This window comes from Neoarius graeffei, chromosome 5, assembly GCF_027579695.1.
Source record: "Neoarius graeffei isolate fNeoGra1 chromosome 5, fNeoGra1.pri, whole genome shotgun sequence".
NCBI classification, from domain to species: domain Eukaryota; kingdom Metazoa; phylum Chordata; class Actinopteri; order Siluriformes; family Ariidae; genus Neoarius; species Neoarius graeffei.
The window spans coordinates 46,354,924-46,367,448 of NC_083573.1; the positions used below are offsets into that span (position 1 = coordinate 46,354,924).

General features: G+C 35.9%; 1 protein-coding gene across 1 annotated transcript; it reads left to right on the forward strand.

The window, feature by feature from the left end:
* Positions 1-7,681: 7,681 nt before the first annotated feature.
* hoxa11b (homeobox A11b) lies at positions 7,682-9,774 on the forward strand. Its single transcript, XM_060921813.1, has 2 exons — positions 7,682-8,421; positions 9,135-9,774. Exons 1-2 carry the CDS (start codon positions 7,791-7,793, stop codon positions 9,365-9,367), a joined length of 864 nt encoding a protein of 287 aa, XP_060777796.1. The 5' UTR covers positions 7,682-7,790; the 3' UTR covers positions 9,368-9,774.
* The last annotated feature ends 2,751 nt before the right edge of the window (positions 9,775-12,525 follow it).

Consider the following 12,525-nt stretch of genomic DNA (forward strand, 5'->3'; position numbering starts at 1 on the left):
ATGAGGACTTTGTATACAGGACAAGGTATAGCCTAGACGTAGTTCAAATAGTAGGGCACGTGTAATATCAGAGCAGGGTACGAAAGTACATTTTAAGTGCAACGACATTCGCAACACAATGTAATAAGTGAACAGGTATTCCAGGTATTACACACAACATGATAAGACTCGGGACAAACCATCCAAATGGGAAATAACACAAATTACTATTACTGTTACTATGATCGTAACCCCCCTCCCCCCGTAGAACACAGGCTAACTGAGCTCTTATTATAGCTCTACACTATTATAATGACTTTAAGGCCTCACAAAATGACACTGCAGCCATTCCTCAGGGCAATTATGTCATTCGCAGTATGACATAATTAATTGCCTCAAGACTTGAGTGCAAATGTTTAAAATATTTAAATTGAATGTAAATGTTCTGTAAAACCTGTACCACTTTTTTTTTTTGACCAAGTTTACCAAGATGTGTCTGTGTGTTGGGAGAAGAGAGGCATAATGAATAAGCCATGCTTAATACTCGGCATCCCTGAAAGTAGGGGACAAATGCTGGTTTTACAGAACATTTACACTCATTTTAAACATTTACACTCCAGTGCTGGGGCAATTAATTCTGTCGTACTGCGAATATCATACTAAGATCAATTAATTGCCCTGAGGAGTGGCTGCATTGTCGTTTTGCGAGGCTTTAAAGTCATTGTAATAGTATAGAGCTATAATAAGAGCTCAGTTTGGTGTTTTAATTATGGATGACTATATATTAGCAATAAATAAATGATTAGTGTGTGAAGAGATACGTAACATCAATTGATGGGCCTACCAACGATCGGAGTATAAATCAATTAATTCTTGTGGAATAAATGAAATGTGCTGTGATCTGCATCCCGTATTGGCCTGGAAAAGCACGTGGACCTTGGAAAAATATTATTTTCCACTTTTTTTTTTTTAAAACAAAACGTATTTTAAGGGATCGCTTCTCCAGACGTTTCTGCACCAACTATATATATATATATATATATATATATATATATATATATATATATATATATATATATATATATATATATATATATATATATACTACTCAAACTCTATAGTCATTTGATGTCCATTCATTTAGGTTTTCAATATTTCTAACACTTAAAGAAACTCGAAACGGATATGGAAAATAAAAACTAGCCACGTAGAACTTAACAAGACACTGACAGTGCACACAGTCTTTGATTTTAAAATAAAAATGGTGATAAAAAATTATTTAATTCTTTAAATTCTTTCAAATCCTTTCAAATTAATTAAAATATAAATTCTTAATATTTTAACAATCATTAAAAATTCTATTTAAAATCACATTTTCAATCTTTTTTAAAATTCAAAATAAAACAATTTGTTTGCCATATTATCACCAAAGAGACGATAAATTTCAGAGGCTTTCAAACATGCACATCTTTATACATGTAATTTTTTTGTAAGGAAATTCACATGATTACCTTCTAAATTAATGAATAAATTAATTTTTGAAGACAGTCTTGCACCTTGGTTTTACCATATAATACAAATTTCCAATTTCTTTTTTAAAGACTACAATCTTATCAAAATCATAAGATACCTAGTATCTGATGTTTGTTAAAGCTATAACATTTTGACCCTCAATAAGCTTCAAAGTTATGCATCATATATATAATTTATTCAGCGACATGTAGACAACATTTTAAGGTTGTGACACTGATTAAAGTCCCAATTCCAAGGTCTCGAAATGTAATCCAGAAACTAATTATGGAACAATAAGGTGCAGATGAATGAACTTAAAAGGCAGTGAATATAAAACGTGGTTTAGACCAATGCAGTTATATGGCAGAGAGTAATCTAGTCTCTTAAGTCGAAAATGAATATTGTTTAAAAAAAATGGGCAAGCATGGTGAAGATGACATTACAGTTTTATTCATTATTTTCCTCCTTGCATCACATTAAAAAGAAAATCATAAAATTGTCCAAAGTAACGCAGAACCTTCGAACACATAGATGCAGGAAATAAGAAATAAAAAGAAAAAAGAAATTGGGGCCGTATGTTTTCATGGTAGTTTAAATGAACGCGGTCAGCTTTTGAAGTGGTGGATAAAAAGCGACTTAAAAGACAAAACACTGTACAAAATTTCCCACACTTGTCTAATCCAATAGATGTGTGCCAAATGTACCTATGTGTACTAAACGACCGCCACTCTCATTGTGGGTTAAACAGTGTGTCATCAGCCCTTCAGTTACAACTACAGTTCTGGGCTATACACAACTATATACATAATAAATACATTAGATGATGAAAAATTTCGAATGCATTAATAAAACGAAATACAAAAACACAATGCATTTCAGTTTTAAGCCAGCAAGAACATACTGCAAGAGGAAAACAAGTTCACTGTCTTTTTTCCTCCCTAGAAATTGACACCATGGGGTTTCAAATGTGCAGATAAGTTTCTTCCCCAAACAGTTTGTCTTAATCTAAATTTTTAGCAGTCTAAACTGGTGACGCTAAACCATTTCCACAATGACCTGATGTTGCACATGAGGTTTCAGTGAAAACACACGGAGGTTCCCCTCCGGGGCCCCTGCACTGCAGCAAAAACATATCACAGAAAATGAACCAATAAGCACTGCTGCAGGAAAGTACCCGGATGGAAAGAAATAGGGTGTTTGCTGCCACCCAAAGGCGGAATTAAAAACATCATTGCATTTTCAAAGAGTGACTGTGCAAGTGTCATTTACTTCTAAGGTGATGAAAATAGCAAATAATAATAAATCTATTGTGAGCTTTATTAAGAAGACAGAAAACAAACACGTTCAACATTAAAGATTTATTGAACTACATACGTGCACAACTATTTCAGAGAATACCCCATTGTGTTTTTAATTGCACATCTTTTATTTCTAACAGTTTCACAGTCAGGTATACTAAGTGGCTTCTTCTCCTACCTCTAGCACAGTCTTCTGTAACGATCCTCATATAAAATCACTACCAATAACTATTAATAGTGTACAACGTCACTGTCTTTAAAAAAAAATATATATATACATTTATACATACTGTCATGTCAAAGCAAGTACACTTTCACGCCAGCCTCCTGATAAAATAGTACTGATGATTAATGAGTTAAATATTAATTAAAGGCTATTTTCATTGACCATGGATTTATTAAACATTACTTGGTCTATATAACACCTGATATAACCCGGTCACACTTAATAACATTTTTTTGAGATGTAATGACAAAAAATTAGATGCCAAATTAAACGCTGTTAGGTATTGTGCTATAAAATAAAATAGCATTATTTGAAGTCGGCATTTACACTTTTGGTGTAAATACTAGCATTATTATAATATGACTTTTTAAAGCCAAAAACAACAAAAACGCTTCAACGAGACAACATTCAGAAAGAATGATTAATTTATTATTATTATTATTATTATTATTATTATTATTATTATTATTATTATATCGTAATATTATGAGTTTACTTTATAAACCGATTCATTGTGTATAATGTTCATTATTTGATCCAAATTTTCTTAGCAAACTTTTGTTACTGGTTGTTTGGTTAGCACCTGTTGTACAAATATACTGTGTTTGAATTATAGCTGATACAGTGATCATGCTTTTATAATGCGACATTATTTCTTTCGCGTTTCATAACCCATTTAGAAAGGAATAATTTCGTAAGAGCCCATAGGCGTATGAACACGATATTTATATTATTATCCAAATTAATAACAGCCACAGTCAGTTATTACTAAGTAAAAAGGGAAAGAAAAATAACGAGATTATAATCTAAAAATATAAAGCTATATTTATATAAAGGTATATAGCCCTATTTTACACACACACACACACACACACACACACACACACACACACACACACACACACACACACACACACACGATATTATACTTAGCATAAAGATATATACTAAATATAAAGATACTCATGAGCGCATTCTTCTTCAAACCAAGTAATTATGGAATTGTAAGAAATAGTCCCCAAACCGGGAGATTATATGTCGCGTCCATTTGGCTCCTGTCATCTTGCACCTCAGTAAACTATAAATTGATATCCTACGTATACTCAGGATCCTGTTCGAAGGATTTCAGGTAATGGGTTTGCAGACAAAAAAGAAAAAAAAAGAAAGATGCGCACTACACAGGATCTGAGAGACATTTATCAATCGGGTAAAAGTATTTCCCATACCTATAGTATGGGTATATTATGAACATTAATCCTTGTGCTCATGATTCCATTAGTTTGAAAATTTCAGAAAACTTCAGTAGGTGTGAAATATTTTGCGACGACTTCAGAGTAATTTAAAAGTGCGTTTTCGGTGCCTATACACCATAATTTGCCTACGTTTTCTTGTCTGATTTACTTCAACACGCAACATTCTAACATTTCTAACTGAACGCGTATTGAATGCCCTTCACATTTATTATAAGAACATTATTATTATTATTATTATTATTATTATTATTATTATAATCGTTGCACAGTCTGATCTTCGCAGCGGACGACGTGGCCACCTGCAAAGAAAAATAAAAGTAATAGAAACAAATATATTTGTTATAAAGATAGCAACTGTTTGAAAATAATAGTCGTGAGAATTAGTGGCCTGTCTATCTATTGGAGCGGGAACAAGTGCAAGGCAAAGGTTGGGTTTGGGTTCAGACAGTGCCCATGGCCCCCAAACACACCACTAACATCAGCAAAACCCCCACTCTACTGCTATAGACACTAAAAAAAAGGAGCCACTGCAATTCAGTCTGGCTAAAAAGGTTTGGAACCTTCGTTTTATTACACATTTAAAGTATTGCACACTTGGTTTGATCTTTGATGAGTATTATTCAAATTGTATTTTCATAATACAACGTTGAGCGCAACTGTCGTGAGAACCAAAATAATAAATAAAGCAAATAAAAATCAAACAAACAAACATACATACAAACAAACAAACAAACAAACAAACAATGAACTACATTGAACCGATCAGAAAGACATATACCATTTAACAATCAAAGCAAAATGCAGACACGTCTGAGCTTTTCCTTTAAAGATTAGAACGAAATTTTTGGTCTGCATTTCTTTATTTTATTTCTATGCTTATTTATATATGTATATTTGAATCCATCTACTTTTAAACTATACTAAATATAAAATATTTTAACAAGTGCTGTTAAAATATTATTAATTCAGTCAGTGCGAATAATTGTGAAAAACGAGCAGCTTCAAATAGGAAAAGTAAACAAAATAGAAGGAAGGAAGGAACTAATAACAAAGAAGTGATCGTTTGTTATCTAAGCTCTTCAAAAAAAAAGTATAAATTATTGCACTTAAATAAATTCAAATGTCAAAGTCACCTCTGACTGACTATATGAGTGACTTTTGTTTTTACAGTTTGGTGAACGGTTGTTGAGTATTTCTAGATACCTATCCCTTTAAACAGAATATACAGCCTACATGTTTATAGGCCAATCATTTATTTTGCTAGAGCATGTCTAAGCGTATATATTAATTTTTTACTACACACTACAGGACAAGCAAGCAGTCTAGTACAAAATATATAGTATATACTGTATTATAAAAGCAACGAAGCATACTTGAAATACTCGTTTGAAGAAATCAGTAGGCGTAGGCTATTCGAGCGCCCCTTGTGTATGGCTTTGGTGATGGGCGCTTTGGAAATGTGGACTATTTCTTCGATTTTCATTTCCTTGAACCGATGACAAATTAGTCTGAATGTGGATAGAGGATGCCAGTAAGTATATACACCATTAAAAACTGTTCTATTTGGCTTAAACAAACAAACAAAAAATGCGTACAATTAAAGTAGCTTTATTAATAAGAAACAACAACGAGTCAGTAAGCTATCCCCCCCCCCAAAGATCTGACAGAATCGCTCTTTATAGTGTAAACATGTGCTATAGGACATTTCTATAGGCTCCGTCTACTTAAATTTCACAGCAGAACATGAGTTAGACCCATATCCACCATATCCACATGAACGTGAGCTCTAATAAAAACAGGACTGGCTCGCGTGCATGGTGCCGTTCTATAAAACAGTTTTGAGAATTAGCTTCACAATACTCAACAACACTCAACCATCTCAATTTATAGAATGTGAATGGATCGTTGCTCACCATTCTTTTGCATCTGATTATTAAACATAAACGTTAAAACGCGTGTGGATCCTACCAGATGTTAGACGAAGCTGAAGGCTCTGTTTAATCTCCCTTTACCCGTGACTTCAGGTCTAATTGAAGTTCACGAAGCTCATGTAGGTGGTGTCTCCTAGTCGCACTCGGCTTGTCTGCGCGGACAATAAGCTACTGCAGCTAAAACCCGCCATAAAAAGAGCCTATATCTCCGGCTGCCTTTAGTGTTGGTTCCCACCCTGCCCTCATTTAAGCTTTTAAAGTCGGAATAGCATAAAAGAAATTTGGCCGTGAATATTACTTAGTGGAGACTTGGAGGTGAAAGTCTAACAAACCAATACTTAAAGCATACTTAATTCGAATTATTGAAGAGACCAGACTGAAATTTGTTTTTCGCCTCCTTTTTCGAGGTATTGTGTTTAAAGCAACCCACATTTCTCCCCATAGGTCTAAACGCCTACATAAGGATGCCATCAGCAGGCCTTCTCTATGGAGGCCAATGTAATTTTAACAGGGCCGCAGTCCAAGTTAAAACTTTATGGCCCTAAACCGTGTTTAGACCACTCGGTTCCTCCACTACTCCTTGAGGCCAGACACGACAAGACAGCTTTTTTTCGGTAGTTCTTACCGGAAAAGTCAGAGAACAAAAGATAACATTTTAATTTTAAATAAACATGCTGATTTGAGCAAGCTGTGCTTGGCGCATGATGGAAACGGGTAACCTGAAGAATGGAAATATTGTGCTCCTGAATTCAGCTGCATTTACACCTCTGTCTGATGCACGACCTGCATTTACACGGATGAGGGTAGTGAATTAACTTCTGTAGCCTATGACTAATCGACCACTTTACACATGCTGTATAAGTGCAAATACCTGCATACGAGCGCATATAACAACACCCAGGAAAAGTGCAACGAGTGTAGGCAAACTCCATGAACGTTTATCCTTTAACACTTGAAAATACCCGAGTGGCCAACCATATACTATTGCATTCGATGATAAATTGGTCTGAATAAATTAATTCCCGTAATTGAGTCATAAAACCAAATAAGAGGGTGGCAAATTGGGAAAGGGTTTAATGACAGAATTTCCTTTTCAGCAAATAATACCCTATAAAGGAGAAGCTGTGGTGGGCTATACAATATTTACAGTGATTCTAGCTAGGCATGATTGAAAAAGGACAAAGACATAAAATCACACCAACTGGAAGGCTCGAGCAATCAGCTCATATGTTTTTTACAGAGCATCGTGGTGTCGTTCTTTTTCGAAGTAACTTATTTGGATGGAGAAACTAAACAAAAGTCCACGGCGGGAAATGCCAACAGACTTTATTAAGTTTTCTTGGCTATCAATAAAATGTTTCTTCTTACAGCACATTTACAAATGCTGGCACAATATAGCCTACACTTAGGAGTAGATGTCAAATTCTGCTCATGGTCACATGACTTTCTGCTCTCTGCAATGGATGGAGATGGATCTCCACGTCACCTCACTGCTCAAAATTTCTACTCCGCGATTGCGCTCCAAACCCACTAGAGCTCTGCTCGGCACAACGATGTGAAGCAGGACCGGCGCTTTGGTACGGGCCAGTAGATGATGGATTATGATGAGCGCGTGCCTGTTGGGTCTAATATGTATTTGCCTAACTGCACTTACTACGTTTCCGGAACGGACTTTTCCAGCCTTCCTCCTTTTCTGCCCCAGACTCCGTCTACTTGCCCCATGACATACTCCTACTCATCGTCTAGTCTGCCCCAGGTTCAGTCCGTCCGAGAGGTAGCTTTCAGAGACTATGCCATTGACCCTGCCAGCAAGTGGCACCACCGGGCCAATCTGCCACACTGCTACGCGCCAGAAGACATGGTGCACCGAGACTGTCTGCCCAACCCGGGGACTTTGGGGGACATGTTCTCGAAAAACAGCTCGGCTGTTTACCACTCGGGTTCCGGCCATGCTTCCGGCGTGTATGGCAGCGTCGGAAGGAACGGGGTTTTGCCCCAGGCTTTTGATCAGTTTTTCGAAACCGCTTACGGTAACGTGGAGAATCAAAGCAGCGAGCACGCAGCGAGCAGATCGAACAGCAGTAAAGCCCCTCCAGCAGCTGCGGCAGCCCTCAGCTCGGGTACAGAGCCATGCCGGGACCTCGAGGAGGCAGACCGCCGCGAGGAGACCAGCAGTCCCGAATCGTCTTCCGGCAACAACGAGGAAAAATACGCGAGCACAAGTACGTATGAACACTTGAGTGGGTTATGGGAGAAAGTTTGTAATCTCGCGCGCCCCTGTTAAACATTTTATGTGCTGTTTTATAAGCATATAAGGTTTATGGAGGGCCTGTAGATTTACTCTAACAAAACTTTGTTATAAACGCAAGCTCACGTGCTTTAAGGTTGAAATTGGCCGTGAATGATAGGGCATTTCCTCTCTAAAGTCTTTTAAGTTTTCTTTAAAGCTGTGATCCCCCCCCCCCCCCCCCCACCAGCCAAAAATAATAATAATAATAATAATAATTGCAAACAATCCTAATATTGTAGAGGAATTGAGTCCGCTGCTGTGATTAGCGTTCAGATTTCAGGCAAGTTTCAAGTGTACTTTGATTTCAATATATATTAATATTTACGCATGAAATGATAGGCTACTCATCACAAAACTAAATTCTTTTATAAGTAAAACTACAGACGGAACTAGGGAAATTTTATCTTCTCCAATAATTTTTTTTTTTTTTTAACTGGCTTTTACAACATTCGTGATATGATCTGTTTGAATGTTCCTCATCTCCAGGACCAAAGTACACCTTCCTCTACTGTAAACTACAGACAACTCAGCAGTCTGAAGTTAATTTCAAACCTGAACTTTGTTTTATTTCAAGGTTCATTTTACTTATCAATAATTGCTCATTCTATATTTATGTTTTATATCTTTTCTTCTCTCTCTCCTCAGATGGACAAAAAACCCGCAAGAAGAGATGCCCCTACTCCAAGTATCAAATAAGGGAACTGGAAAGAGAATTTTTCTTTAGCGTTTACATAAACAAAGAGAAGAGGCTGCAGCTATCCAGGATGCTTAACCTCACCGATCGTCAAGTGAAAATCTGGTTTCAAAACAGGAGAATGAAGGAAAAAAAGTTGAACAGAGACCGTTTACAGTACTACTCGGCAAACCCTTTGCTGTAGAGGTTGTGTGTGTGTGTGTGCGTGCGTGCGTGTGTGTGTGTGTGAGAGAGAGAGAGATAGGGTGAACTTCAAGGTCGCGGCGCCTGCACATTCCAGGAGCAGATCTGAAGGTCCAGAAACCTCATTTCACCATATATAGGCTATGCAATATCGGCAATATTATTATTATTATTATTATTATTATTATTATTATTATTATTATTATTATTATTATTGCATCGCCATTCACTCAGCAGTGTCAGATACATTTTACAGGGTTTTTTTTTTAAATCTTTTATTGTTTTAGCCTATGGCTTTATTTTCTGACGATCATGATGTGTACTCTATATTTATAAATGTGATATGTATACCTGTTCAAAAAACAATGAATAGAGGGTAAGTTCTACAGAAAGAAATTCATTTAATGGAAGGATAATTAATTCGATTGTCTTTATATTGACATCATTGTTTTGGTTTTTCTTCCTATTTCCTTTTTTTTGGACAAAGAAAATGAATTGGTTTATACGGATTATCTTCTACTTGAATTTTGTCTTTTTTTGTGCTAGACTTTCAGATAGGCCTAAATTACCTGATTTAATGAATACAAAAGTGTACAAACTATAAGATGTGTTATGCAGAGCAACTTAAAAGCAATAGCTAAGTCGACAAGGACACTACTTTTAAATCATGTTACCATTTCACTTACAGATGTTAGTCTGATTAATATCTTCGAATTGTCATACTGTAATTTTTCCAACTTGTGATACATTATGGACTATGCATTCAGAACTCGTTATATAAATCGATCCGTGAAAAGAAAGTCTGTTTTTCTTTCTCTTCTTTCCCTAAGATCAAATGTTTGATTGATATTTTTTATTGCCGAGGAAGTGCAAATTGATTCGGGGATCAAATAGCTGCCATTATTAATGCCTCGTATCCATTACGGAACTGCCCCAAAACACTGCAGTGGATGTCTCAGTGAATCAAATCGGCTTTAAAACCCCTTGCTCCAGTTTCGACCTCCCAGACGACTGAATGTACGCTGACAATGCTTTGATGCATAATGTAGCCTACAGTTGTTCTTTAAATAATGAAGAAAACAATACAGTTGAAAAGCATCAGTAAAAAAAAAGTGGTAACTTTTATCGCAAATACTTAGCTTGTATAACGGATATTTTACAGTTTCAGTGCGATCTATCAAAATACAATATAGTAGGAGTTGGTCACACGCATAGTAAGGGCTTCATGCCACTCTCAGGTCTAATAAATAAAGACGAGCGTGAAGTAATAGTGAGTTCCTCGCGCATCCTTTGAGGCTCTGTGGAATTTGAACGTCCCTCCCCCACCGGCGTTGCTGTAGCAACTTGGCCATAAAACCCATCTTAGTCTGGAGCATTTGTACAATTGGGGTGCGGTGCAATAAACTGTCTGAGAACCAAGGTTATTAACTGTGACTAAGAGCGCGAAAAACAGCGACTGCAATCATTGAAAGCTTGCGTTCACCGACTTTTCCGGCATTTGTCTCAGACTCGTGGCCGGAGTCCTCAGCGATTAGCCTCCCTGAACACCGACGTTTTCTCCACAAGGTGGCGCCATTCAGCTCAATGTCATTGCCGCGGATTTTAAACATACTGCCGAAAAAAACAATTTATGTCTGCTTCTGAAGATGGACCATGTCCTCCTGATACAACAAGATATTTCAGGTAGGCTAACATCGAGTTATTGTTTATCTAAATGTTCGGACTTAAAGAAACGAGTAAACAGATTGCCTGAAAGTAACTGTCTATACGATAACTAGCTGATACACTATTACTGTATGTTGCTCATATTATAGGCTATTTAAGACAGTGCTGGAATAGGCCATGTCTGTGACTGACTATTTTTTAGTATAATTTACTGGGATTGTAACATTTACAATATAAATAATTTCATTTTACTTAAAAACAGAATAAAACTAGCCCAACTAACTATTCGTCAAATGCAGGATACATGAGCAAGGCCCAATCCAGTAGGCCAGGCTGAATTTTCTAGTGTCAAAGTCTTTACAATATTAGGATATAAAATATTTCCTTATTTTGCGAAGAAAATGTCCAGCAGCAGGATACTGCAAGTAACTTAATCAGAATTATCTATTAAACTAAACTAAACTAAACTAAACTAAACTAAACTAAACTAAACTAAACTAAACTAAACTAAACTAAACGCTCCAAAGTCATTCGCGCCACGTCCAGAGAGGAAAAGAGCAAAAACAGTGTTGTTTCGTCTTGGATGAAAAAGAAAACATTCCATGGCTTTAGAAAAATATAAGCAATCCATGAAAATTACCATGGAGCGAATATTGCTTCATGTTAATATAGTCTCTAAGCAGTCCTTTGTGTTTGTGTGTGTGTGTGTGTGTGTGTGTGTGTGTGTGTGTGTGTGTGTGTGTGTGTGTGTGTGTGTGTGTGTCTTTTCTTACCAATTATTAATTGCATGGATTCATTCTTAGTAAAACTGAGACATGTAAGATGTAAGTCTAAGTTTATGGAAACTATCTTGCAACTTAAGACTCTGTAAGGTATTTGCTCTCAATATTCATATAGTTATTATAAATAAATATTATGCAAATATCAATCAGGAGTTTTAAAATAAATTGAGTAAAATAGTATTTACCATATAGACTATACTGTTTTCCAATAGGTTGCATTGTAAGTCGAATTATTGACGTCTTTAAATCTATTTTTAAAAAGTGCCTATTTGTAAATTTAAAGGTCACTTAACGACACGGTAATTTGCTTAAATAGTTGTGCAATATATTTCATAGTTCCCAATTTCATTTTTTCCTGGTGATTTTTTATTCGATATAGTACAAATGGATGGGGTAGGAGATAGAAAGAAAGAAAGAAAGAAAGAAAGAAAGAAAGAAAGAAAGAAAGAAAGAAAGAAAGAATAATAAATACATTTAATTAATTGTATATAAATTAAAATGGATACATTGAATTATTTGTATTTTTTATTCAAATGTGATAATGCTTTCAAACTGATACATTCAACAAACCATAGCACAGATCATTTTGAACCTGAATGCGACTGAAACGGTTTTACATGACCAAAATATACTGAAATCTTGGAAGATCAGTTGTAATTGGCTTTATTTTATTAGGCCTACGTTGCTTGTGTTACTCGGGTTTACCAACCCA